General features: G+C 61.5%; 3 protein-coding genes across 9 annotated transcripts; 2 read left to right on the forward strand and 1 right to left on the reverse strand.

The window, feature by feature from the left end:
* Positions 1-654: 654 nt before the first annotated feature.
* Positions 655-10,344, forward strand: U2AF2 (U2 small nuclear RNA auxiliary factor 2). 2 transcript variants are annotated; one of them, XM_051990119.1, is made up of 12 exons: positions 655-787; positions 3,617-3,752; positions 5,209-5,253; positions 5,482-5,585; positions 5,719-5,870; positions 6,880-6,996; positions 7,133-7,271; positions 8,473-8,552; positions 8,663-8,785; positions 8,988-9,086; positions 9,360-9,608; positions 9,701-10,344. In XM_051990119.1, the coding sequence occupies exons 1-12, from the start codon at positions 739-741 to the stop codon at positions 9,833-9,835; spliced, it is 1,428 nt and encodes a 475-aa protein (XP_051846079.1). In that variant the 5' UTR covers positions 655-738; the 3' UTR covers positions 9,836-10,344. The 2 variants fall into 2 exon arrangements, with proteins under 2 accessions (XP_051846079.1, XP_051846080.1); XM_051990120.1 differs by having other exon boundaries at positions 8,988-9,074.
* Positions 10,345-10,691: 347 nt separating this feature from the next.
* On the forward strand, positions 10,692-15,263 carry EPN1 (epsin 1). Of its 2 annotated transcripts, XM_051990117.1 has the most exons (11): positions 10,692-10,824; positions 11,709-12,029; positions 12,099-12,348; positions 12,740-12,864; positions 13,022-13,096; positions 13,302-13,385; positions 13,472-13,766; positions 13,929-14,048; positions 14,141-14,227; positions 14,327-14,584; positions 14,684-15,263. In XM_051990117.1, the coding sequence occupies exons 2-11, from the start codon at positions 11,802-11,804 to the stop codon at positions 14,896-14,898; spliced, it is 1,737 nt and encodes a 578-aa protein (XP_051846077.1). In that variant the 5' UTR covers positions 10,692-10,824; positions 11,709-11,801; the 3' UTR covers positions 14,899-15,263. The 2 variants fall into 2 exon arrangements, with proteins under 2 accessions (XP_051846077.1, XP_051846078.1); XM_051990118.1 differs by lacking the exon at positions 13,022-13,096 and having other exon boundaries at positions 10,694-10,824.
* Positions 15,264-15,915: 652 nt separating this feature from the next.
* LOC127556737 (mucin-19-like) lies at positions 15,916-18,783 on the reverse strand. 5 transcript variants are annotated; one of them, XM_051990125.1, is made up of 3 exons: positions 16,943-18,783; positions 16,785-16,817; positions 15,917-16,701 (listed from the first exon to the last, which is right to left on the reverse strand). In XM_051990125.1, the coding sequence occupies exon 1, from the start codon at positions 18,656-18,658 to the stop codon at positions 17,537-17,539; it is 1,122 nt and encodes a 373-aa protein (XP_051846085.1). In that variant the 5' UTR covers positions 18,659-18,783; the 3' UTR covers positions 15,917-16,701; positions 16,785-16,817; positions 16,943-17,536. The 5 variants fall into 5 exon arrangements, with proteins under 5 accessions (XP_051846082.1, XP_051846081.1, XP_051846085.1 ...); XM_051990124.1 differs by having other exon boundaries at positions 16,876-18,783; XM_051990122.1 differs by lacking the exon at positions 16,785-16,817 and having other exon boundaries at positions 15,916-16,701; positions 16,818-18,783.
* Positions 18,784-26,090: the final 7,307 nt, after the last annotated feature.

Consider the following 26,090-nt stretch of genomic DNA (forward strand, 5'->3'; position numbering starts at 1 on the left):
TTGCGCCAGCGCAGTAGCCCGGGGTCCCAGTTCACCAGCTCCAGCGCAGGCGTAACTTAGGTACGGCTCGACCTCGCGGGGCGGCCCGCACAGGCGCACAAAAGCCCCGCCCCCGGGCAGGCTCCACGGCGGCGCGGCATTCCGCGGCCTACCAGTCGGCGCCCTCGGTTCCTCTCGCGAGCCGCGCCCCAAGCCGGAAGCAATCGAAACGCAGAGAGCGGGGAGGCGGGAGTCGGAGGAGCGCCTCCGGAAAGAGCCGAAACCGGGCCCGAGCGCCTCCGGAAAAAGCCGAAAGCCGGAGGGGTCCGCGCGGTCGCAGGGGCCGGCAGGAGAATACGACGCGCTCGTCCGCGTTCGATCTCCAGCGCAAACTCGAGCCTCTTCCGGCAGGGCCTGTGCGGCCTTGCGCGCCGCAACCGGAGAGGGCTCCTTTCGGCCAGAGCCCAGGAGCCGCTGAGGCAGAGGCCGCGCGCTCCGTTCGGCCGGGCGAAGCGGGGCGGGGGCCGGAAGCGGCCGAAGCGTTCCGGAAAAAGCCGAAGTGATTCGGACTCCTCCTCGAGCGAGCAGGAGGCGGGGCCGGGGGCGGAGCCTGAGTGGGGGCCGGAAGCGGGCGAGGCAGGCGCCGGAAGTGGGCGAGGCGGCGCCGAGGGCAGGCGAGGCAGGCCAGGCCGGGCCAGGCGGGGGGGACGGGACGGGGGAGAAGGCGCGAGCGCGGGCCGCGGCCGGCCGCCCCTCAGCATGTCCGACTTCGACGAGTTCGAGCGGCAGCTCAACGAGAATAAGCAGGGTGAGTACTGGCTTCGGCGGCCCTACCGGCCTCCGGCGCTCCCTTCTTCCTTCCCTCCGGTCCCTTCTCCCCTCAGCCCGCGCGACTACTTCCCCCTCCCCCTCCTGGTCCGGCGCCCCACGTGACCCGCGCGCGCCTCCTGCCGCGCCACGTGACCGCGCCTTACACGTGACCGCCACGCGCGCTCCCGCCTCCGGCCCACGCGGCTCGGGGGGACTACGGCCGGGATGGGGGCTTTGGCCGGGTCGGGACCGGCTTGGATCCCGCTGCCGACCCCCCCGTAACCCCTTTTGCCCCCTCCTACGTCCTCTTTGGTCTCTGCTGCCCACTTCCGCTTCCGGTGGCGGTCCGTTCCTCCTCCACGCCCCCTTTGTTCCCAAAATGGCCGCGGCGGGGGCTTTCCCCCCCACGTGGAGGGGCTGCTTGGGGGCCCGTCCCGGCCTCTGCCTCATTGCCTCCTATAGCCCCCAGCCCTTACTCCGAACCGGACTCCCTTGCTGCTTGTGCTCCTGGGTTGGGGGCACAGAAAGACCCCTTGGGGCAAAGGTCCGGAGGCTTCCCCCCACTCCCGGTCTGCAGCCAGAGTTTTTTCAGAGCCCTTGGGGATCACCCGCCGGCCCCCGGCTTTATCGAAGCTCCTCCACCGCCCCCGGGGTCTCTCTCGGGGAGGATATTGTCTGAGCCCAGGTGTGTGTGGCGGGGTCGGTTCTTAGTCTTTTTCCTCTCCCGCAAACACAGACTCGGGCACGTGGCCTGAGGAGCCGCCCGCGGGAGGGTCTCTGGCGGCCCGGTTCCTCCTCCCTAGGGTCCTTTTCTCCGGGGCTTCCGCCCCTCCTTGACCCCCCGGCACGGTGTACGCTTCCCCTTGTCCGGGGCTTGTGGGCGCCCCCCCTTCTGTCTCTGCTGGTCCCTCCGGGGATCCGGGAATGGGAGCTCTCTTCTGGGACCTGCCCTCCTTCCCACTGTCCTGTCCCGCGGCCGCCCTCCCCTCTGCCCAGCGCCTGAGGCTCCGAAGCTCCCCAGCTAGCTCTCCTTCGTTCAAGGGACCCATGGGCTCCTTCCCCTTAGCCCGTGAGGGCCAGGGACTTGTGGCTCTCCTAAAAGGAGAGAAGGAAAAGCCCCCGACGGGGCGGAGACCGCCTGGGAGAGCCCGAGGGGCAGAACTCTGAGCCTCCTGTTCCTGCTCCCCCAGGACCTCTTCCGGTTGAGGAGTACAGGGAGATGTGGGAAGCTCCTGGTTCTGCAACCGCCTGACCCAGTTCAGCCCGAGTCCTGTGTCCCCTGGGGCCCCAGCCACACACAGTTCTGATTCCCCACCCCCAACCTCCCTGCCTTTGGGTTCTGGAGCTGGCTCTCGGGCCTTCCTCCTCCCCTGGGTCCCTGCTGAGGCTGGAGAACCTCTCAGCTCGGGCCCCCATCGCCAAGGGCAGGGCCCGCGTTGGAGCCCAAGGGCTGGGGCCCCTTGGCCGTTTCCTGGCGTCTTACTGCTCCTTGTCGCTGTCTGTGCTGACAGCCGGAGGGTCTGGCTCTGTCAAGCTCTTGGCCTTCCTCTGCCTGCAGAGAGGCAAGGGCTTGGCCCAGGTCCCCCAGGAATAGCCCCCTCAGCGGCGCTTCTTTGTGAAGCCAGGCTCCCTGTGGCCCCGCTGGCAGGAACGCCCATAGAGAAGGGATGAAAATTAGGGCAGGAACCTGGGTGAGGAAAAGCCACCTCTCCGGAAGGGTCTTAGGTCCATTTCTCCGGAGAGGGGAGCCGGGCTGGGCCCCTTCGGCTCCTGGGCTCCCGAAGGACCCTCAAAGTCTGATTGGGCAGCGGGCCCTCAGGTTAGATGTTGGCGGGATGCTCGAAGGCCTCGGCCAGCATCTGGAGGGTGGGGGTCTCTCCCTCCGGGGCTGCCCTCTTCACTCTAACTGAGCCATGGGCCCTTTTTGACAGCTACAGGATGTTAGGAGGCTGGGGGCCGTGGGAAGCCAGCCAGGGGGAGTTTGAGGGCTGCCACGCACACGTCCCGGCTCTGGGACTTCCTTCCCCGACTCTGACTGGTGAACGTCTGGCCGCATGGGCTCTGCCCCCAATTTCCCTCCCTGCCACGGACCACGTGGCAACATCCCTTCCTAGTACGTGGGGAGGGAGGTGTCTGGAGACCTGGAGGGCAGCCAGACGGCAGGGAGAGAGGGAGGAGGGCACCCCAAACTGCCCCTGACTCCGTGTGAGGTCTCTTGTACCGTGGTCCCTTCTGAAAAGGGAAAGTGGGCCTGGCCGGAGGGCCGGGCACCCGCTTCTGCCCGGGATCTCTGTCCACAAGGCCCTCCCCTCCCCACGGGGTAAAGAGGGGCCGCAGACCCAAAGGCCCCGTCTCTGACGGTCCCTCGGTGGACATTCTGAGGAGCAGGCGGGTAGCCCGAGAACTCCTCTGGGAAGGGGCTGGTCTTTCCCAAGGAAGCCCTGGGGGGGTGGGGTAGTTGGGCTTAGGATGCTTTCCGGCCTCAGGCCGAGGAAAGCTGAGCAGCTCCTGTATTATTCACGGAGCTCGGCTAGCGGCTGGTTCAGAGGTTGGGTTTCTTCCCCTCTGCTGTATCGGATCCTGCCTTGGACAGTGGAAAAATGGGGCCGGGGAAGAGGGGGACAGGCTGCGGGCGATGTGGAGTTCTCTCCCTTGCTCCTAGCAGCCTCCCGGCCCTCCTCCCCTCCCTCGGGAGCCCAGCCTTGGGGCCCCTGGGGCCCGTCGCGCTGCTCCTCTTGGTCTTGGCGGTGCCGCCCCCGGGCACCCCGGGGAGGGTTGCCCAGCCCCCGCCTCCCGGCTCACTCTGACTCTGACTTCTCCTCCTCAGAACGAGACAAGGAGAACCGTCATCGTAAACGCAGCCACAGCCGGAGCCGCAGCCGAGACCGGAAGCGTCGGAGTCGCAGCCGAGATCGCCGCAACCGAGACCAGCGGAGCGCTTCTCGGGACCGGAGGCGGCGCAGGTACCGGGGGCTCCCTGGGGGGGAGCTTTGTCTCTGTGTGTGCTGGGCTTTCTGCGGGGCTTCCCCTCTGCCCTCACTCCCGAAGGGGGCGGGGGCCCGTAAGAGTGAAGAGAGCCGAGGGAGGGAGTAGGGACACGTGGGTCTGACCCGCGGGAGATGGTGGAGAAAGGGAAGAAAATTGAGGGAGGGTCAGGATAAGGGAGCTGTAGATCTGGCCTTTATATGTCCTGTCAGGGCAGCCCCAGGCTCCTTCTGGGCGGCTCCCGGGGAACTTGTCTCTGATCCAAAGTTGGCACGTGGCCCGTCGTGCCAAACTCTGCCCTTTGGGGCCGAAGCCTGGTTTTTCCGGGTGAAGCCGCTTGTGTGTCTCCTGGCCTCGTTGGCCTGCAGTAGCTTCTCTGCCCCCTGTGGCGTGGGGGTTCTTAGCTGTCCGGGTGCCCCCAGGCTGCCCCTGGTGTTTGTGTCCCTGTGGTCACCCAGGGCGGGGCACAGAGGAGGCTGCAGGGCCGCCTTCGGCTCCCGCCTCTGGTCCCGAGGCCGTGCCTGCGTCATCTAGCTTCTCCCGGCCCGTGGGGCGTCCTGGTGGCGGCCCCTACAGCCCGCTCTGACCCAAATCTTGGGGCTCCGGGGGAGGAGGCAGCTAGGGGGTGCACAGTCCGCAGTCGGGAAGAGGACGCCCCAGTTAGAACGGGGCCTCGGGCGCCTCTTAGCTGGCTGACCCAGTCTGCCTCCGTTTCCTCGTCTGGCGAGCGAGCTGGCGAGCAAAGCGTCCGGCTGCGGAGAAAGCCCCCCGTGGGGTCACAAATACACGAGACTGGCCGTACGTGGGCCCCGGCCGTCGCCGCTGTCTAGAGGAGGCTCCGCCTCTGTGGCGAGGTGGCCGGCGGCCCGGGGCGAGCGCGGAGGGTTTCTGCACGGCTGTCCCTGGGGAGGGCGGGGAAAGGTCCCCTTAGGAGAAGGTAGAGTGCGCGCTTTAGGGAGTCAGCCCGGCCACAGCCCCCAAGGCACGGGGAGCAGGTCCGAGGCCTGGACTGGGGGTGCCCCGACTCGGAGGCCCACGGGCCGGCTGGGCCTTTCCCTCGGAGACTGGGGGTGTCGGTCAGACGATCTGCGGGCCTTCATTAAGCGTCTGTTGGACTCCAGGTACTTTGCTGAAGCCCTGGTGGAGAAAAGGAGAAAGCAAGAGAGGCTGAGCCCCCACTGTGGTTGCCTCCCTGGGGGTCTCTGGCAGAGACAAGGCTCATCATCAGGGACTTTCTTTATGATTTGATCTCTTGCCCCCAGCCCAGGTTTCCTCCCTCCAGCCTGGGGGGGGTGTTCTGGGGAGGGGGCTGCCCCCCTCTTCCTTTCTCCTTCTCCTGTTTGGGATTGGGGGGTGGGAACTGGGGCGGGAGCAGGGCTGAGGAGAGGAGACTCTTAAGCCGCTGCTCCCCCACACCTCTCTCTCCTTCCCCAGCAAACCTTTGACCAGAGCCGCTAAGGAGGAACACGGTGGAGTAATGTGAGCCTCTCCCCTTTGTCCCTTTGTCCCAGGATCCATCCTCCCCCCTCCCCCCCCGATTTTCACGAGTCCCCAGGGGAGGGCCGCCATTCCCAAGGCTGGGCCCCCATGGCCCATCTCCCCCTTTCCCCTTGGGGATCCCCGAGTTGCCTGGGATGGGAAGGGCCGGGTGGGGAGCGGGCTGCTCCTTCTCCGCACCCCACTTTGCCCTTGCCTCCCTCTCCCTAGTCGTTCCCCTCGCCATGAGAAAAAGAAGAAGATCCGCAAATACTGGGATGTCCCGCCGCCGGGCTTCGAGCACATCACCCCCATGCAATACAAAGCGATGCAAGGTGAGTCCCCAGCCCATCCCCGGGGCCGCCGGGGGGCGGGCTGCTGAGTTGGATCATAGGCCCACGGGTGGGGGGTCGGAGATGGGGCGCGCAGAGGTTTTGGGGTTTTAAGCCAGCTCTCGTCTGCCACCAGCTGCCGGTCAGATTCCAGCCACCGCCCTCCTTCCAACCATGACCCCTGATGGCCTGGCCGTGACCCCCACCCCCGTGCCCGTGGTGGGGAGCCAGATGACCCGGCAGGCCCGCCGCCTCTATGTCGGCAATATCCCTTTTGGCATCACAGAGGTACTGCCCCCGTCTCCTCCCCCCTCCCCTTCTCCCCCCACTCCCTGCACCCCCTGCGGGTCGGACCCTCGCCCCCCGGCCCCCTTGCACTGCAGACGGATGATGGCGCTGTTCCAGGGGCCGGGGGGTGGCCCCCCCTTCCTTCCCTCCCCTCCCCCCTCACCCCAGGGAGTACACGCGCGCACCTACTGGAGCGAGGGACAGAGGCTCACGCACGCCGTCTCCCCGACCCCGATTTTTTCTCTCGTTCTCCGGCGCCGTCTCTCGCCCTGCGTTCCCTCCCGTCGTTGCAGTTTTTTTTGGCCCCGCTCCCCATCCCGCATCCCTCTCCCCCCCCTTTCCCTCCGCCCCCAGAATCCCCAGATCAAAGAGTTGTTTCCATTTCTCTTTAAAGTGAAAATTGTGGGGCTGAGATCCCTCGTAGCAATTTTGCTACCGTCGTCCAAGGCAAGTAAGGGCCATTCTGGCTTTTCTCAAACCTGCGCTTTTTGCTACATTTGATAAACCAGCCCCCGGAATCCAGGGCCAGGCCCCTCCACATCACTCTTCTCTCCCTCCCCCCCCCCCCTCTGTCCCTGTCCGCTCTCGTGCTCGCCTCCTGGCTCTGCCTCTCCCTCCGTGCCCTCCGCGCCGCCGCCGACCCGGGGCCCCTCCCGGCCTCGGGACGGCGGTGGCCCCGCTCCACCCCTCGTCTCCCCTGGCCCTTGTGGCGCTTCCTGCCCTCGTGCCTCCTCTCCCTCTTGTCTCTCCCCTTCCTCACCTCTCATTTCTTTCCCTCCTTTGGGGCCTTGAGCATTTCCTGTCTCTGTAACCCTCTCCCCTTCTCTTTTTGCCTCATATCCTTCTCTTACGGTTTCCTATCTTCCCCTTCGAATCCCAAATCTCCCATCTCCCCGTTCTGCCCTCCCGCCCCTTCCCACCCCCCACCCCACTCCGTGTCTCCCTCTCTCACCCCACCCCTCCTCTCTCCACCTCCCCCGCCCCCCCCTTCTCTCCTCTTCCCCTGCAGGAAGCCATGATGGATTTCTTCAACGCCCAGATGCGCCTCGGGGGGCTCACCCAGGCCCCCGGCAACCCGGTCTTGGCCGTGCAGATTAACCAGGATAAGAACTTTGCCTTCCTAGAGGTGAGCCGCGGCGGGCAGCCGAAAGGCCATCGCGCCCATCCCCTCCCTCCGCCCACACTCGAGGGCTTTCGCTGGGGTCCTCGAACCCGGCTCCCAATAATCCAGCGTGACGCTTTTGGTTCCTTCTTTCATTCAGTTCCGATCAGTGGATGAGACAACTCAGGCCATGGCCTTTGACGGCATCATCTTCCAGGGCCAATCCCTCAAGATCCGAAGGCCCCACGACTACCAGCCGCTGCCCGGCATGTCCGAAAATCCCTCCGTCTACGTGCCCGGTGAGGGAGCCCTGAGTCTTGGCCCTTCCCTCTGTGCGAATTCCCACTTAGCGCTCCTTTGGTGGGCCTCGGGAGTCTGGCTGGGGCGCGAGATCAGGATACGCTGACGGGGTGCCACCCCGGTCACGGGGATGGCTTCGTGGTCCAGACCCCAGAGCCAAGGGTCCCCCTTTGGCCACTTTGCATCCGTCCGAGCCCGGTCTGGTTCTGAAGATGTGTAGCGCTGAGCTGGGGACTTAGCCAGAGATGGGATCCCTAGAAAGGGCTGATCATGGGAGAGGGAGGCAGAACAATGCTGTCTTTTGTGTTTTGGGGGTTCCTGGCCGGGGTTGGGGGGGGGGGGACAGGACCCTGCTGGAATATGAGCAGGTGAGGGCCTGGGCTCAGACACCCCCGGGGGACAATCCTCATCTAATGAGATCTCCCTGATGGCCGGTCCAGGCCTTCTGTGAACATGAGACTGAAGGGTTTGGGGAAGCTGCTCAATGGATTCTGGGATTGGGGTCAGTCTGTGTCCCAGCCCGCCAGCTCCTCACTGGGCCTCAGTTTGCCCCTGAGTTTTGCTGACCCCTGATGAGCCTAATTCTGCCAGAATGAGCTCTGTACTCAGAGGCCCTGGGCCCCTGACTGCTGCCTCCCACCAGAAAGTTGGAAAAAGTCATTTTAAAAGCCGCTCATCCCTTGGAGTGGCTCTTGGACGAGTCCTACTCAGGAAAGAGTCCCCCCTTTCCTTAAAAATCTGGAAAATCCTCCAAACTCCACTCGGCTTTCTCGGCCGCTCGCCCCACTCCTAAGGCTGCGCGGCTTGAGGAAGCCCTCCCGGGCTGCCCGTGGCTGGCCCGGAGCTTGTGGTCCCCGGCCGTACCTGCCTTGGCCTTGGAGCCGAGCTCAGCGTCGTGCCCGCCCTTTGGGCGATCTACAGTGGCCTTTTTCCAGCCCAGGGTCACGCGGGAAGTGGCCACACTCGGATTAGCTCCCAGCCCCCTGCCTGCCTTGGGACCTGGGGCCCGGTGCCCTCGCCGTCAGAGGCGTCTGAAGTAGGGCAGCTTAGCGCCGGCCGTCGATCGAGGTCGATCGAGGTCATTCGGTGGTTCTGGGTATCGGCCCTGGGCCCCCGCCGGGAGCGAAGGTGGGATTTGGCGGGGTCTGGGGATGGGGTGCACCCCTCCAGCTGAAGGGCTGCCTGTCTCCATTCCCACAGGTGTCGTGTCCACTGTGGTCCCCGATTCCGCTCACAAGCTGTTCATTGGGGGCCTCCCCAACTATCTGAACGATGATCAGGTAACCGCCTGCCACCTTCCCCTGTCACCCGCTTGTCCTCTCGCTTTCCCTCCCCTGACTCGCTCCATTTCGGCCCCGCCCGCCCGCCACCCCCCACTTCTCCACCACAGGTGAAGGAACTGCTGACTTCATTCGGGCCCCTCAAAGCCTTTAACCTGGTCAAGGACAGCGCCACAGGTCTCTCCAAGGGCTACGCCTTCTGTGAGTACGTGGACATCAACGTCACTGACCAGGTGAGTCTCCCCGGGGGACCTCGGGGCCACGGGCGTCGGGGAGGGTCGGCCAGCCCCCGGGATGGGTGGGGAACGGCCCTTCTGCCCCCGTCCCTACTCCGGTCAGTCCTCCCCACGGTCTGGGGTAGGGGGAGGTGGGGGAATTTGGCCCCTGACCCACGCTCCCCCCACGCCCGCCCCACCCCCACCCCACCCCCTGCAGGCCATCGCGGGGCTGAACGGGATGCAACTGGGGGATAAGAAGCTACTGGTACAGAGGGCTAGTGTGGGAGCCAAGAACGCCACGCTGGTGAGCCCTTCGGCACGTCATCTTCCATTGGCTAGGGGGCCCCGGGGGGCGGCAGGGGGGGTGGGATTGGGCCGGGAGGAGCCGAGTGGACAGGCAGGCCAGCCAGAGGGACGGGCAGCGGCCTGGGGGGCGGGGGTGGGTGGTGGGCGTCTCCCCCGGGGCGTGTAGTCTAGGAGCGTGGCGGGGAGGAGGACGGGGTCGCAGCTAGAGCAGCCACGGTGGGCAGGGGCCGGAGGCTCCGGGGCCACCGCCTGACGTCGCCCTCCCCCCCACCCCTACCCACAGAGCACGATAAACCAGACGCCGGTGACCCTGCAAGTCCCGGGCCTGATGAGCTCACAGGTGCAGATGGGCGGCCACCCCACGGAGGTCCTGTGCCTCATGAACATGGTGCTCCCTGAGGAGCTGCTGGATGACGAGGAGTACGAGGAGATAGTGGAGGACGTCCGGGATGAGTGCAGCAAGTACGGGGTGGTCAAGTCCATCGAGATCCCCCGGCCCGTGGACGGAGTGGAGGTCCCCGGCTGTGGCAAGGTCAGGAGGCGGGTGGTGAGGGGGGTTTGTGGGCACTGGCCCCGAGAGGGGGAGGGTGGCCCGACCCCAGCCTGTGCTCGCTCTCCCCCCAGATCTTCGTGGAGTTCACCTCGGTGTTCGACTGTCAGAAGGCGATGCAGGGCTTGACTGGCCGCAAGTTCGCCAACAGAGTGGTTGTCACAAAGTACTGTGACCCCGACTCCTACCACCGCCGGGACTTCTGGTAGAAGCAGCTGGGGAGGGGGCCGGGTCGGGGGCCGGAGCCGGCTGGGGGCCCCCCTCCCTTCCCCCTCCCTCGGCCTGCTAGGAGGAGGAAGAGGCCCCTCGGAGGCAGAAGGCGGAGGGGCTGAAGCTCGGGCAGGGGAGGGGCTGGGGTGCGGACACACAGACACACACACAGACACATACACACAGGGGGATGGGGGAGGGGGGAGGGCACTGGGGGGGGGTGGGCCCCCCTCCTCCCCTCGCGGTAGCAACATAGCGTGTTTATATTTTACGGCCAAAACTTTTTTCAATTTTGTTCTCCTGACCCTCGCCCCTCCGCCCCTCAGGACCACGAAGCCCTCCCCGCCCCTTCCCTCCCCGGGACCCGCCCCCTCCCCGTGATGGTTTCTTATGTAGTAGAGATGTTGTTTCTCTCCGCCCCGCCCCCTCCCCGCTGCCCCGCCCCCGCCCCGGCAGTTTCATATTTGCTAAAGACGAATTTGCTCATTAAACATTTTGTTGTATTTTACTTTACTGCGCGTCTGATCTTGACTCGGGTCGGGGGGCGCGCGGGAGGGGGGGGAAGTGGGGTGGCCCTGGGCGGTTACTCCTGCGGGACCGCTGGGGGCCCGATCCCGAGGTGGGGAGGGTGATGGGAGGAGCCGGCCCCAGAGTCCCCAGGGACGCGGTCCTGGCCATTTCCGGGGCCGTGCGCAGTTCCCCGCGCGCTTTCCCGCTTCGCGTCTTGGGCCCGCCTGGTATCTCCCGGAAGCCTCGGCCCTCCGCCCCCTCCTCTAGCGCGGGTCGCTCTAGCTTCTCTCCTCTCGGTGGCTGGGGCGTGGACAGGAAATGACGAGAAAGGGCCGCCCAGGCGGGCGGCCAGCTGAGGGAAGCCGGAAGCGGACGGGGCGCGACTTCCGCTTCCGGCCTCCCCTTCCCGGCCGCTTCCCTTGAGCTCGGCGGCGGCCCCCCGCCCCCTCCCGGGAGCCGGAGCCCGACGATCCCCGGGGTGAGCGAGAGAAGGGGGCTGGCCGGGCCTGCCCTTCTCCGGACCTCGCCGGGCCCTCACCGGGTCCTCACGGCTCTGCTTCCCCCATGCCCGGGCCTCTCCCCCGAGGCTCCCTCCGGGTCTCTGTCTCTCCCCCATGTCTCTCCCAACCTCTCGCCTCTCTGGCTCCCCCGGTCTCTCTCCACCCCTGTTTTCTCTCCTCCACGTCTCCCTCATCTCTCCCGTGTCTTTCTCCGCGTCTCTCCTCTCTCTCCCCCGTGTCTCTGTCCCGATTCTCCGCCCAGCGTCTCTGCCCCGTATCTCTCTCCTGTGTCTCTCTCTGCTCCACGTCCCTCACACTCGCCTCCCCTTCCTCGAGCTCCTCTCATCTCTCGCCCCAGTGTCTCCTGCGTCTTCCCCAGGGCTCCCCTCCTGGCCGCGCTCCCGGTCCGGCACCTCTCCGGGCAGCCTCCGGTGCTGAAGCTGGCGGGGCGGCCCCGGGGGGGGCGGCTGGAGTGGCTGGGGCCGCGCCGGGTGGGGGAGGGTAAGGGGCTCGGGGGGTGTCTTGTGCTGGGAGTGTGAGGGACCCCTCGGAAGCAGCCTCCGGTTCGGAGAGCTGGGGGCGTTTCCCGCCCGGCGGTTCTGCTCTGCGCACGGCGGGGGCTCCGGAGAGAAGCTCTGCCAGCCGGGTACTCGTCTGCTTGTTTAGAAGCTTCATCAAGCGCCTGCCGTGTGCAAGGGACCCACGGGGGTCCGTGGTTCAGCCGGGGGGGGGGTTCCCAGGCGGTTTCCCCTTGATGTCTGCTGCCCCTCTGGGCGCTGTGAAGGGGCCGATCCGCTGAGGAGCCTCTGGACCCGGCGTGACCCGGCCCCGCCTCAGCGCTTCTCTTGGCGTCTGCCCCCAGATGCGGTGACGGGCTCCCCCTGGTCGGAGCTGCCCCCCTTCCCTGGCCCCCCTCGCCTCCCTCGGCCCTGGGGGGCCCGGAGCGGCCGCCGTCATGTCGACTTCCTCGCTCCGCCGGCAGATGAAGAACATCGTCCACAACTACTCGGAGGCCGAGATCAAGGTGCGGGAGGCCACCAGCAATGACCCCTGGGGGCCCTCGAGCTCCCTCATGTCCGAGATCGCCGACCTCACCTACAACGTGGTGGCCTTCTCGGAGATCATGAGCATGATCTGGAAGCGGCTCAACGACCACGGCAAGAACTGGAGGCACGTCTACAAGGTCAGCGGCGGCCCGGGGGGCGCGGGGGGGCGGGGCGGGGCCGGCCTCCTCACCCGCCTCCCTCCCCAGGCCATGACGCTCATGGAGTATCTGATCAAGACCGGCTCGGAGCGCGTGTCCCAGCAGTGCAAGGAGAACATGTACGCGGTGCAGACGCTCAAGGACTTCCAGTACGTGGACAGGGACGGCAAAGACCAGGGCGTCAACGTGCGCGAGAAGGCCAAGCAGCTGGTGGCGCTGCTGCGGGACGAGGACCGGCTGCGGGAGGAGCGCGCCCACGCCCTCAAGACCAAGGAGAAGCTGGCGCAGACGGCCACCGGTGAGGGCCGCCCGAGGGCGGGGGCAGGACCCCCTCTGAGGGTGGGGAAGGACCCCCTCGGGCGGGGGAAGGACCCTGGGGGGGGGGGAAGGACCCCCTCTGAGGGCAGGAGGAGGCCCCCCTCGGGACGGGGGAAGGACCCCCTGGGGCGGGGGAAGGACCCCCTCTGAGGGCAGGGGAAGGACCCCCTCGGGCAGGGGAAGGACCCTCTGGGTGGGGGGGGAAGGACCCCCTCGGGCGGGGGAAGGACCCCCTGGGGCAGGGGAAGGACCCCCTCGGGCGGGGGAAGGACCCCCGAAGGCAGGGGGAAGCCCCCATAGGGCTGGGGGGACGCCCCCTCTGAGGGCCGGGGGAGGCCGGCAGACGAGCCCCCTTGCCCCTGTCTCCTCAGCGTCCTCGGCGGCGGTGGGCTCGGGGGCGCCCCCCGAGGCGGAGCAGGCCTGGCCCCAGAGCAGCGGGGAGGAGGAACTGCAGCTGCAGCTGGCCCTGGCCATGAGCAAGGAGGAGGCCGACCAGGTAGCGGGGCGGGCGCCCGCCGGGGGGCAGTGCTGCACGGGGGCTCGGCCGCCTGTCCTCCATCTCGCCTCCCGGGGCCCCCGCCTCTCGGGCTGCTCTTGGTCCTGCCCCCCGTCCTCCTGGCCCCCCCTCACGTTCTCTCTCCCCACCCCGCCAGCCCCCACCCTGTGGCCCCGAGGATGACGTCCAGCTCCAGCTGGCCCTTAGTTTGAGCCGGGAGGAGCATGACAAGGTCAGAGCCGCACCCCCCCGTCCCCGGGCCCCGGCCCCCGTCTGGTTCATTCCACCTCCCTCTCATCTTCGTCTGCCGGTCCCCTTTAAGGGGAGAGGGTTCTTGGGAAGCGGGGAGGCGAGCGTGTGCTTGGGGGCCGCTCAGGAGCCCCCCCCCGCCGGCTGCTGACCTTTCCCCTCCCTCTCCCCCCACGCCCGCCCCCCAGGAGGAACGCATCCGTCGGGGCGACGACCTGAGGCTGCAGATGGCGATCGAGGAGAGCAAGAGGGAGACGGGGGGCCAGGAGGAGGTGAGGGGGCCTGGGGAGGGAGGGGCCTGTGAGGGGCGCAGCCCCCTCCCCCCACTTCTCTCACCTCTGACCTCTTCTCTCCCCAGTCATCTCTCATGGATCTGGCTGACGTCTTCACGGCCCCCGCCCCCCCACCCTCCTCTGATCCCTGGGGCGGCCCCGTCCTTGCAGCTGTCCCACCCTCAGACCCCTGGGGGGGGCCCCCAGGACCCCCCGTCCCTCCCTCAGCTGACCCCTGGGGGGGTCCGGCTCCCACCCCTGCATCTGGGGACCCCTGGAGACCTGCCCCACCCCCTGGCCCTGCAGCCGACCCCTGGGGGGGCCCCCCAGCTCCCCCTGCTGGAGAGGGGGGAACCCCAGACCCCTGGGGGGGAGCCGATGGTAAGTTCTGGCTCCTCGAGCCCCTGTTCCCTTTTCTTCCGGTTACAGAATTTCCCCTTGGGGGGAGGAGGTTGTGGGGGGAGGGGGCCCCGGCCTAGTAGCTCCCTCCCCCTCCTCCCCCCAGTGCTGCCCCTTGGCACACTCCCCTGATCTTGTTCTCAGGCCCCGGCGGGGCCCCAGGCAGCGGCCCGGCCGCCACCACTGACCCGTGGGCACCAGCGCCAGCCTTCTCGGACCCCTGGGGGGGCTCCCCGGCCAAGCCCAGCACCAACGGCACCCCAGGTATCGGGCCCTGCTCGAGCGTCCCGGGGGGCCCTGGGGGGGGGGGGGCGGGCCCCTGCCGGCAGGCTCCAGCGTGCCCTCTGCCCCTGCAGTGACCGCGGCCTTCGACGCGGAGCCCGACGAGTTCTCCGACTTTGACCGCCTCCGGACCACGCTGCCCGCCTCGGGCAGCAGCACGGGTGAGGTGGCGCCCCTGCCCCGGGGGCTCCGGGCGGGGAGGGCGCCGCGGGCCGGGCCTGACCCCCCTTCTCCCCGGTCTCTTGGATTCCGCCCCCCAGGGGAGCTGGAGCTTCTGGCCGGAGAGGTCCCCGCGCGGAGCCCCGGCGCGTTTGACCTCAGCGGGGTGGGGGGCTCCCTGGCGGAAGCCGTGGGGAGCCCCCCCCCGACGGTGCCGCAGGCCCCCACGCCCCCTACTCGGAAGACGCCGGAGTCGTTCCTGGGGCCCAATGCCGCCCTGGTGGACCTGGACTCTCTGGTGACGCGGCCGGGGCCGGCCCCCCCGGGACCCAAGGCCTCCAACCCCTTCCTGCCCACTGGTGAGTGAGGGAGGGTGGCGGCTCCCGGGGGTGTGTGGACCCGGCCCCCCCCAGCCCCCGCCTCCACCCTCCCTGACCCTCGCCCTGCTGTCTCCTCAGGAGCCCCCGGCACAACCACTGGCCCGTCCCTCACCAACCCTTTCCAGCCTCCACCTCCAGCCACACTCACTCTGAACCAGCTACGTCTCAGCCCCGTGCCCCCCGGTCCCGGGGCCCCGCCGGCCTTCATCTCGCCCCTGGGGGGGGGCCCTGGCCTGCCTCCCATGATGCCCCCGGGACCCCCGCCCCCCAACACTAACCCCTTCCTCCTATAACCGGGTGGGGGGGAGGGGGACGCCCACCTCCTCTCGCCCTCCAGGAGATCAGTATTGTGAGTGCATGTGAAAGGGGGGTCCCCTCCCTCCCCCTCCCCCCAGCCTCAGCCCCACCCTGACCCGGTCACACTACACCCTCTCCCCAGCCCCCTCCTGGGACGGGAGGGGGGCTCGGCGGGCAGGGGGACCCTCTATCCGGAGGCATTAGATGGGGCCGGGGCACTCGGGCACCCCTCCCCGACTTCCTCCAGCCTCGAATCCCTCCCCTCCAATCAGTGTTGGAGCCCTGATCTCCCCTCCCCCCAGTGACTGTCCCTGGTGATCACTCTTCTGACCTCTGTAATAAATGACATTTCTGATGGGCACCGGCCCCCGTGCCCGCTCTGTTCTCTGCCCTGGGCGCGGCCGCAGGCCACCTTTCCCTTCCTGGGGGACTTTGGAGCCGCGGCCCCGCCTCTGCCGGGCCTTGGGGCAGGAGGAGGGCGGTGGCCCTGCCCCCCCTGCCCAGCCTTGGGGAAGGAGGAGGGGGCCCTGGCACAGGCCGAGCGCCCCCCCCCCCCAGATGGCCTCAGCCCCTGAGGAGCGTGACCCCCGGGAGACGCCCCCGCCCCGATGCCTCGGGACACTTGTCTGACTCGGGACTGATTTGGGGGTTTTCTGGGCAAAGGTGCTGGAGGGGCTGGCCGTCTGCTCCCTCATTTTGCAGATAAGGAAACTGAGGCAAACGGGAAGCATTTGTTGCCCAGCCTGACCCAGCTCACAAGTGTCTGGGGTCAGATCTGAACTCGGGGCGTCCTCACTGCAGCCCCGGCTGGAGGCCCTCGCTGCCTCCCAAGGGAGGTGGGGGCCCGGCTGCCAACAGCCTTGCCCCGGGCGGGCTCCAGAAAGCTGTGGGAGCCCTCGCTGGGGGCCCTGGGGGGCTCTGGGCCACCCACAGGAAGCCTCAGCAGCAGGAGGCCGGGGGCTCTGGCTTGGGTGGTCAGGGAGCGGGGCTCGTGGGGGACAGCCGGGTCGGCTCCTGTGGGCGCGGGCTGGGGGGAGGCCCCGGAGGAGGCTCCTTTGCTTCGTTTGCTTCACCCTCCCAGAGGAGGGGGGGGGAGGAGAGGAGGAGGAGGACGGCGAGCCCCCTGGCCCATTCTAACCACCAGCGGCTCTGGGATGCCCACACGCTCCGTCCCTTGGGCTGGAGCACCACCTAGTGGCGGGCCTGAGCATGGCTCCCTGAGACCGGGTGCTCCCTGAGGCTGGCAGAGAATTCTGGGCACCGAGTGCCAGCACACGAGTCAGGGAGAAGATGGAAGAGCAGCCTCGGGGTCCTTCAGTCCTGCCTCGGTGGCTTCAGCTGTAAAATGGGGATTATGAGGGCTCTTTGCCCACGTTAGGGATGATCCAGCAGGGTGATACTTGGAAAGCCCCGGACACCTGCGAGGTGCCCGGTGCCCGCCCCCTTCCTTGCCCTGGCTTCCACTTCCCGAGGGAAACAGGGCTGGTCTCTAAGCCCTCCCCAGCTCCATTCGTCCCTGGGAGCAGAAAGAGGCCTCGGAGAAAGCTCGGGCTTTAAACCCCAAACTGCTCTGAGACGGGACGCGGGACAATTCCCGGCTCCGAGACAAGTTTCTTCATCTGTAAAGGGGGGAAACTCAGCAAAGCCTAAGCCTGAAGCGCTTTAGTTTGGCACCTGTGTGCGCCAGTACTGCCCACGGCCAAGAGGTGATGGTGGCCGCGGGGGTCGAGGACCAGCGCTCCGCCCTCCAGCTCCGGGCCCACGGCCCCTTCTCATCTCCACCCCGGCCCCTCCCTCACCTCCTAGGCCCCCAGGCCCGGCTCCTCCCTCACCCCCCAGGCCCGGCCCCTCCCTCACCCCCCAGGCCCGGCCCCTCCCTCACCTCCGAGGCCCCCAGGCCCGGCCCCTCCCTCACCTCCGAGGCCCCCAGGCCCGGCCCCTCCCTCACCCCCCAGGCCCGGCCCCTCCCTCACCTCCGAGGCCTCCCAGGCCCGGCCCCTCCCTCACCTCCGAGGCCCCCAGGCCCGGCTCCTCCCTCACCCCCCAGGCCCGGCCCCTCCCTCACCTCCGAGGCCCCCAGGCCCGGCCCTCTCCATCTCGGAGACTGCTTCGGGGCAGCTCCCCAGGGCCGCCTCTTGCCCACACTCCCACATCAGGCTGGGGACCGAGTCTCTCCGCAGATGCGGTGGCTCCGACCCATCCTGTCCCGGGGATGAAACGAGCGCCTCGAGGGAAGCAGCGTCCCCGGCTGTGCCGGCCCCCTGGTCCTGCTCCGGGCCCAGCGCGGCCATTCTGGGCCAGAAGCCCCGGCCCCCTCCAGTCCCTCACGCTTTCCCAGGCGCCCGAGGCCTTGACCTTCCCCGGGCAGGGGTTCTCCTGCCTTCGGCCCCCCACGCTCCGCTCTGGGCCGGGCGTCTCCCCGCTGCCGGGGCCTCATGCTCCGAGCCCCCATCGCCGGCTCAGAACGCCCCCCCCCCCCTCCCCGCCTCCGGCTCCAGCATCCCCCGGGACCTTGTGCTTCCCCTTCCTCTGGGAGTGCAGTGGCCGGCTCGGTCCGGCCCATCTCCGCTGTCCGCCAAGTGGTTTCCAGCAGACACGGGGGCGAGGCCCCCCCCCCCCCAGCTTCCAGCCTCTTCAGATGGCTCGTTTCCCACACCCCGGGCTCCTCCACGGAGCCGCCACAGGGAGAACCTGGATCTCGCCGCCCCCTCCCAGCAAATGCGCTACTTCCATGTTCCTCATCCCGCCCCCCCCCACCTGCAGGGGCCCAGACTCCCCGTCCTCTCTAGCACAGGGGCCAGATTCCCCTTCCTCCCTGGCACAGGGGCCCAGACTCCCCGTCCTCTCTGGCACAGGGGCCAGGTTCTCTGTCCTCCCTGGCACAGGGGCCAGACTCCCCCACCTCCCTGGCACAGGGGCCAGACTCCCCATCCTCCCTGGCACAGGGGCCAGACTCCCCATCTTCCCTGGCACAGTGGCCAGACTCCCCGTCCTCCCTGGCACAGGGCCAGATTCCCCATCCTCCCTGGCATAGGGCCCCAGAGTCCCCCTCCTCCCTGGCACAGGGGCCAGACTCCCCGTCCTCCCTGGCACAGGGGCCAGATTCCCCATCCTCCCTGGCATAGGGCCCCAGAGTCCCCCTCCTCCCTGGCACAGGGGCCCAGACTCCCCGTCCTCTCTGGCACAGGGGCCAGGTTCTCTGTCCTCCCTGGCACAGGGGCCAGACTCCCCCACCTCCCTGGCACAGGGGCCAGACTCCCCCACCTCCCTGGCACAGGGGCCAGACTCCCCATCCTCCCTGGCACAGGGGCCAGACTCCCCGTCCTCCCTGGCACAGGGCCAGATTCCCCATCCTCCCTGGCATAGGGCCCCAGAGTCCCCCTCCTCCCTGGCACAGGGGCCAGACTCCCCGTCCTCTCTGGCACAGGAGCCAGATTCCCCATCCTCCCTGGCATAGGGCCCCAGAGTCCCCCTCCTCCCTGGCACAGGGGCCCAGACTCCCCGTCCTCTCTGGCACAGGGGCCAGGTTCTCCGTCCTCCCTGGCACAGGGCCAGATTCCCCATCCTCCCTGGCACAGGGCCAGATTCCCCATCCTCCCTGGCACAGGGGCCCAGAGTCCCCCTCCTCCCTGGCACAGGGGCCAGACTCCCCGTCCTCCCTGGCACAGGGGCCAGGTTCCCCGTCCTCCCTGGCACAGGGGCCAGATTCCCCGTCCTCCCTGGCACAGGGGCCAGATTCCCCATCCTCCCTGGCATAGGGCCCCAGAGTCCCCCTCCTCCCTGGCACAGGGGCCAGACTCCCCGTCCTCTCTGGCACAGGGGCCAGACTCCCCGTCCTCCCTGGCACAGGGCCCCAGAGTCCCCCTCCTCCCTGGCACAGGGGCCCAGACTCCCCGTCCTCCCTGGCACAGGGGCCAGACTCCCCGTCCTCCCTGGCACAGGGGCCAGACTCTCCGTCCTCCCTGGCATAGGGCCCCAGAGTCCCCCTCCTCCCTGGCACAGGGTCCAGATTCCCCATCCTCCCTGGCACAGGGCCCCAGAGTCCCCCTCCTCCCTGGCACAGGGCCCCAGACTCCCTGTCCTCCCTGGCACAGGGGCCAGATTCTCCATCCTCCCTGGCATAGGGCCCCAGAGTCCCCATCCTCCCTGGCACAGAGCCCCAACTCCCCATCTTCCCTGGCACAGAGCCCCAACTCCCCGTCTTCCCTGGCACAGGGCCCCAACTCCCCGTCTTCCCTGGCACAGGGGCCAGACTCCCCCTCCTCCCTGGCACAGAGGCCAGGCTCCCCCCCCTCTTCCAGCCCTCTGGCTCTGGCCACCCCCCAGGCTCCATGTGGCCATATTCCCCTTTCCACACCAGCTGGCTCCCCCAGTGGGATCTCTCCAACCCCGTCTCCCTTCTGAGCTCTGATCCTGCTGCTCCTGATGAGCGTCTCCGCCCAGCATGTCCAGACTGACCTCGTTCCCTTTCTGCCGAACCCTCCCTTCTTCCCTGCGTCTCCGTGGCTGTCCGGGACCCCAGGGGACGGGACCTTGGGTCTACAGGCACCCCATAGTCTGGCCAGTTGCCAGACGTCAGCCCCTTCTCTCGGGGCTTCTCGTCCCCTCGTTCCTTCGGCCGGCCCTGCTGCCCTCGCCTTCCCAAAGGTGATCATCCTCCATTCAGGGACTTTCCTAAAAGGGAGATGTGGCCGTCCCAGGCGCCAGGGATTTCTTTTTTCTTTTTCTAATGATGATGATTAGTTTTTCTTTTTCTTTATTAGAACTTTATTTTTCAAAACACATGCGTGGACAATAGTCCAGCATCCGCCCTTGCAAAACCTGTTCCAATTTCCCCCCTTCCCCTCCCCTAGACGGAAGTGACCCAACATATGTGAAACAGTAGAAATATGTTAATTCCAACATATGCAGAGATATGGATACGATTATCCAGCGGCACAAGAAAAATCAAGTCAAACCAGAAAAAAATGCAAGCAAACATCAACAGAGCGAGAAGGCTGAGTTGTGCAGCCTCTCTGGGGGCAGCCGGCTCTCTCCGCTGCAAGGTCATCCGTCTGAATCCCCTCGGGGTTAGGAAGAGCCAAGACCCCCAGAACTGATCGGGGGATGGTCGTATCGCTGCCGGATACAAGGATCTCCTGGTCCGGCTCCTTCCCTCAGCATCGGCCCCGGGGAATCCCCCCAGACCTCTCAGGAATCACCTTCCTGCTCCTCTCTTACGGAACGCTGCCGTCACCTTCCCAGACCATCGCCTCCCCCCTGACGGGGTCCGCTCGGCCCCCAGTTCCTGCTGCCGCGGGCGTTTGGGACCAGGGCTTTCCGTCACCTCCAGGACAGACGATGGCAAGCCTTTTGAACTCGGCAGAGTTCATGGGGAGCCCCAGAACAAGGTGGCCTGGGAGGAACTGTGGCCCCTGGCTGCTGAGGGAGACAGACACGGTCCTTTGTGAAAACGAGGGGCTAGCACTGGCTCCCGAAAACTGGAAGGAAGCCAGCCAGGGTCTGCTTAAGCCAGTGACAAGGTAGCGGAGGTGAGGTTCCTTGTGGCTCCTTGCTCCGGCCTTTCTCCCCTCCACAAAAGCCTTGGGCTCGCTCCCTCAGCCACCAGGGCCTGGGATGCCTTTCCTCCCGTCTGGAGCTATCTCTGGCTTCTTTCCAGAACTTCACCTTCTGCAGGAGGGTCCTCCTCCCCTCCCCATCTCCCCTGTCCCTCGACATGATGTAGACAGATACAGATTGATATCTCGTCTCCTTGATTTGAAGGCGGGGACAATGTTTTTGCCTTGTGTTCCCAGAATCTGTCCCTCTCCTGGTACACAGTAAACACTTAATAAATGCTCATTGACTGATTTTTTTCTTTATCCGCATGAACTGATTTCTAAGTTCTTCTGACCTCCTTCTTCTGGCCATGATGTACATTTGTTAAGTTTACTTCAGAAGCATTGTCGGCCGTGTGGATATCTGTTCTTTTATCCATTTCTCTTTGTAGGTGGGAATTGTCTCAATAGCCCCGCCTATAGAAATGATACCGTTACAGTTAAGAGAACTGGAATTTTAGATCATGACAGTTTAACGGCGAGAAGTCAGAGTTTAAATGGCATTCTAGAAAGACTGCTAATTGTAATGACTTCACAGAGTTAAAATGAGCTAACAGAACTGTTCTAAGAGAACTGAGTTTAACTATTACATATATATATATATATGTTATGTTTGTGTAAAATAGGAAATAGGCTTTAATTCGTATCTTGAGAGAACTGAATGGTAGGATTGTACTTCCCGAATTTAAAAGGCAAAGAGTTGTCATCTTGGTTAAAGGTGACTTTGGCTGTGATCTTTCTCACAACAATAGATCCTAAGTCATCGTACTTTTTTGTTGTTGTTCAATCACTTGGGAGTCGTGTCCAATTCTTCATGAACTCATTTGGGCTTTTCTTGGCAAAGATACTGGAATGGTTTACCACTTCCTTCTCCTGCACATTTTATAGATGAGTAAACTGAGGCAAACAGAGTTAAATGACTTGTCCAAAGTCACAACTAGTAAGAGTCTAAGGTCAGATTTGACCTTATCAGCTGAGATTGTATGAGATTGTATCATTGTGCTACTCAGCTGTTTGATTAGCCACATGTGTTTTATTCTTCGGTAAACTGTTAATAAGTAGTATAGTAGTGGAGGGGGGGGTTGCTGCAGAGGGGGAGAGGGAGAGAGACACACAGAGATACAGAGGCAGAAAGAGATAAAGGGAGAGAGAAAGAGACAGACAGAGACCGAGAGAAGGAGGGAGGAGAGAAAGAGAAGGGAGGAAAAGACAGGAAGAGAGAGAAAGGGAAGAGACAAGAAAGAGAGATACAGGCAAAGAGAGACAAAGGGAGACAGACAGACTGAGAGAGACATAGAGAAGGGAGAGAGAAGGGAAAAGACAGAGAGAGACAGGAGGAGAGAGAGAAAGGAAAGAGACAAGAAAGAGAGATACAGGCAAAGAGAGACAAAGGGAGACAGACAGACTGAGAGAGACATAGAGAAGGGAGAGAGAAGGGAAAAGACAGAGAGAGACAGGAGGAGAGAAAGGAAAGAGATGAGAGACAAAACAGGAGAAAGAGAAAGAAACCTAAGAGACAAAAGAGAGACAGAAAAAAGGAAGAGAGAAAGAAAAGACAGAGAGAAGGAGGGAGAGGAGCAAAAACTTATAGGAAAAGAGATTTCCCCAATTTATTGTTTACAAATGATAATTTTAATAAAATGGGTAGGAAATCAACTAATTGATGCTAATAGTGATAAAAGCTAACTTTTGTATAACACCTACTATGAGCCTGTCACTGAGCCTTCAAGCACTTGACAATTATGATCTCATTTGATTTTCACAACGACCCTGGGAGGGAAGTTCCATTTTACAGATGAGGGAACAGAGCAAGTGACTTGCCCAAAGTCCCACCAGCCAGCAAGTGTTAGGTCTATTTTGAACTCCGGCCGGAGCTCTATGAAATGTAGCGCCACCTAGCAGATGGTAAGGGACATTGCAATTTTAGTAATTAATAGGGAAATATCACAAACCTCTCTCTCTCTTCCATTCCCTTACAAGCAGGATGATGAAGGAAGTCGCAGACAAAGAGATGACGCCACTTGGGCCAGCCGTGAAGACTGACCCTGGTGGACTCCTATCCCACCCCATTCTCTCTCCTGTCTGTTAAGATTGTTCCCTTTCTGTGCTGTTACTATGTCCTTGCTGTGTCCTGTGCCTTCTGACTCTTCTTTGTATTTATAGTATTTAGAGTTCACAGCCCGAAGCTTCTGCGTGATCCACCCTTACTGCTCAGTCCTGAACCACATTATCGGACTTTATGCTTCTTTCTTTTTAAAATTTATAGTACTTTAAAAATATATAGTATATATAATAAAAGTATATATATATATACTATATATACTTTCTTGAGCTACATATATATATATATATATATATGTAGAAGAAATTATATTCATATGTCCATCTTATCTTTACTTCCTTGTAAATTGTTCCTTTTTGCTCTGCGGCTGTAATTTTTTTACTTTATTCTTGTCCTTGCTTTTATCCACTTTCCCAAGCAAGCTGTAGTTAAGAAGATACATGTATACATATGTAGAAATATACATATACATGCACAAACATATCTTTTCTATGCCTTCTGACCCTTTATTTTAATTCTGCTCCTAACTTGCCTTGCTATTACTTAACCTCCTCCACTCATCGATCCCTCCCTTGTTTCTTCCTTCTTTCCTTCTTTTCTTTCTTTTTTTTTTTTTAAGATTGATAAAAGAGGTTTATTATTAGATAAGCAAAGTTAAAGTATAGGCGAAGGTAGAGATAAAGAGGGCACTGGACAGAGGGTCCAGTGGACAGAGGGTCCTCACATGGCTGGCACGTTTGGAATCTCTGCTCTTTCTTTTCTTTCTTTCTTTGATCCATCCCTTGTTTCTTTTTTATCTTCTTTCTTTCTCTTCCCTCCCTTCCTCCCTTCTTTTCTTTTTCTCTTTCTTTTTGCTGAGGCAATTGGGGTTAAGTGACTTGCCAGGATCACACAGTTGGGAGTGTTAAGTGTCTGAGGGCAGATTTGAACTCAGGTCCTCCTGACTTCAGGGCTGGTGCTTTATCGACTGCATCACCTAGTTGCCTCTCCCCTTATTTCTTTATAGATTTTGGAGAGTGCTAGACTCTTCAAGGTATATATATAGTGTGGCCTATTTAACCCATTCGCGATGTGAGTAGGTTTTCAGAAATAGGAGCCCTCCTCCCCTTCTAATACCTCTGTGCCTATTCTTCCTCTGTCCCTCATTTGTTTAAAATTCTTTTTACCTTAACTCTGCCCCAATCTTTTTTTTAAACTGCCCTCTTGTTGATGTCAATTTTAAATATATGATGTATATTTCTCATGTTAAAAAAAAAAACAATTTGTCCATGTTAAATTCCTTGAAATTGATCTTTGACATTGGCTCTTATATGTTAAATTTTCTATTGAGTTCAGTTTGGTTGATAGAAAGTCCTGAAAATCTGCAAGTTCATCGAATAACCATTTTTTCTCATTCATTATCATGGATAATTTTGCTGGATGTGATATTTTTGGCTATTGGCCCAATTCTTTTAATCATTGCCAGGACCTGTGGTCCTTTATTGTGGCTGCTAAGTCCTATGAAATTCTAATTGTAGCTCCAGAGTATTTGAATTGGTTTTTTTTCCTTGTTTTTTTGCAAAATGTTCTCTTTGATTTGTAAGTTTCAAAATTTGGCAATAATGTTCCTATGTGTTTTCTACAAAGAATTTTATTGAGGTGATGATCAGTGGATTTTTTTCTATTTCTATTTTCCATTCATGTTCTTTTACTCCAGGACAAAATTTTCTTGGATTATTTCTTGCATTATTGTGTCGAGATCCTTTTTTTGGTCACAACTTTCAGGCAGTTCAATTATTATATTTTTCTATTGTTGATCTGTTCCCCAGATCTGTTGTTTTTCTTATGTTTCACATTCTGTTCTATTTTTTCATTCTTTATAATCTGTTTTGTTATTTATCTCTCATAGCTTCATTGAGTTCCCCTTGATCAATTCTAATTTTCAAAGAGTTATTTTCATTTTTGAGACTCTTTATCTCCTTTTCTCTTAGTTAACTTTGTTTTTTTTTCATAATCTTGTTTGTTTTTGGGGGGATGAAATTTTAATTTTTTTATATTTTAAATTTTAATTTAATTTAAATTAAAAAAAATTTAATTTTTCCTCAGTCTCTCATTGGACTTATAAATTCTTTTTAAAGTTCTTTGATAAATTCTCTTTGGGGTTTTTCTTCAGATCTTCTAGAGTCCTACCAGGAGGACCCCTCTTCTGCCTCAAGTTTTCTTGGTTTTTCCCCAGTCTATTTGTGGGGAAAATCAGAGAGCTTGAAATTTACACCTCTTCAGCCATCTTCCCAGAATCTCCCATTATCCGGCTTTAAAACCCTGCTTCCTTCCTTTGGGAGCATCTGGCCCCTCTGTAAATCTGACCTTGACCTCCTCCGCTGGGATGTCTTTTTTTCTCTGTAACTGAGGTCTCCTTGTCCTCTTCCCTCTTTGACAATCGCCCTTTCCTTTTTTGCTGTCCTGGCTGTTGTGTGAGTGTCTGAGGCCTTTGGGGGACCCCTTCTCTTCCTTGTCTCTGTGCTGGAGACATCATCACCCCCATGGGTTCCCCTTTCATCTCCACATGAAGAATTCCCAGCTCTAAGTCTCTTGCTGCAGTCTCCCTTCTGATTTCCATTGCTACTTCACTACCCAGTGGACCGTCATTGGCCTTTGTTCTCCAAGAGGACCAAAATGACATCACTCTGGAGTTACCTGGGTCTGACTAGTATGAGCTCGGGGTGCCGTCCTCCAGGCCAGACCCAAATCTTGTGTTTCTTCTGGGCTAGTTCGATTCCTTCTCTGAGGAGGGCACGCCATGGCAGGCAATCCTGTGCCAGGGGCTCCCGTAACATAATCCTAAAGTTCTTAAGAGAGACCTTGCTGTAAAAGGAAATGGCAAAGGCTCCAGCATCTTTGTCAAGAAAACTCCAAATGGGGTCCCTAAGGTGACCAAACAACTTCCTGTCTAATGGGTATTTCCAACTGAGTGACCAAAGCAGAACTCATTATCTAACATTCTCCTCGTTCTAACATTATTCTCGTTGAAGGAATCATCAGCTTTCTAATCAGCCTTGTTTGTAATCTTGACCCTTCTCAGCATTATTTTGTATTTCCTTGGTGGGTATTTTGAAGGTACTTCTCTGGATATGTGTTATTCCCCTCTCCTCCCTGTAAGGTACTCGTTGGGGGCCAGGACCATTCTTCTTCTTTGCATCCCTCGTCTGGGGTCGAGTATCTGGCACAAGTCCTTGACAAAAGCTTTCTACGATCACTAAAGTTTCTTTTTTTTTCTTTCTATTTTTTTAATTTAATAATAACTTTATATTGACAGAATCCATGCCAGGGTAATTTTTTACAACATTATCCCTTGCACTCATTTCTGTTCCGATTTTTCCCCTCCCTCCCTCCACCCCCTCCCCTAGATGGCAAGCAGTCCTATATATGTTAGATATGTTGCAGTATATCCTAGGTACAAAATATGTTTGCAGAACCGAACAGTTCTCTTGTTGCACAGGGAGAATTGGATTCAGAAGGTAAAAATATCCCGGGAAGAAAAACAAAAACG

The sequence above is a fragment of the Antechinus flavipes genome, chromosome 3, assembly GCF_016432865.1.
Source record: "Antechinus flavipes isolate AdamAnt ecotype Samford, QLD, Australia chromosome 3, AdamAnt_v2, whole genome shotgun sequence".
NCBI classification, from domain to species: Eukaryota; Metazoa; Chordata; class Mammalia; order Dasyuromorphia; family Dasyuridae; genus Antechinus; species Antechinus flavipes.

Bases quoted from the DNA above. Each gene is read 5' to 3' on its own strand.
- LOC127556737 (XM_051990122.1), bottom strand. From the start codon at position 18,658: ATGCCAGGGAGGATGGGGAATCTGGCCCCTGTGCCAGGGAGGACGGGG.
- EPN1 (XM_051990117.1), top strand. From the start codon at position 11,802: ATGTCGACTTCCTCGCTCCGCCGGCAGATGAAGAACATCGTCCACAAC. The intron at 12,349-12,739 runs GTGAGGGCCGCC...CTGTCTCCTCAG, and splicing joins GCTGGCGCAGACGGCCACCG to CGTCCTCGGCGGCGGTGGGC. The intron at 14,049-14,140 runs GTATCGGGCCCT...CTGCCCCTGCAG, and splicing joins CAGCACCAACGGCACCCCAG to TGACCGCGGCCTTCGACGCG.
- U2AF2 (XM_051990119.1), top strand. From the start codon at position 739: ATGTCCGACTTCGACGAGTTCGAGCGGCAGCTCAACGAGAATAAGCAG. The intron at 5,254-5,481 runs GTGAGCCTCTCC...CCCTCTCCCTAG, and splicing joins GAGGAACACGGTGGAGTAAT to TCGTTCCCCTCGCCATGAGA. The intron at 9,087-9,359 runs GCACGTCATCTT...CCCTACCCACAG, and splicing joins CCACGCTGGTGAGCCCTTCG to AGCACGATAAACCAGACGCC.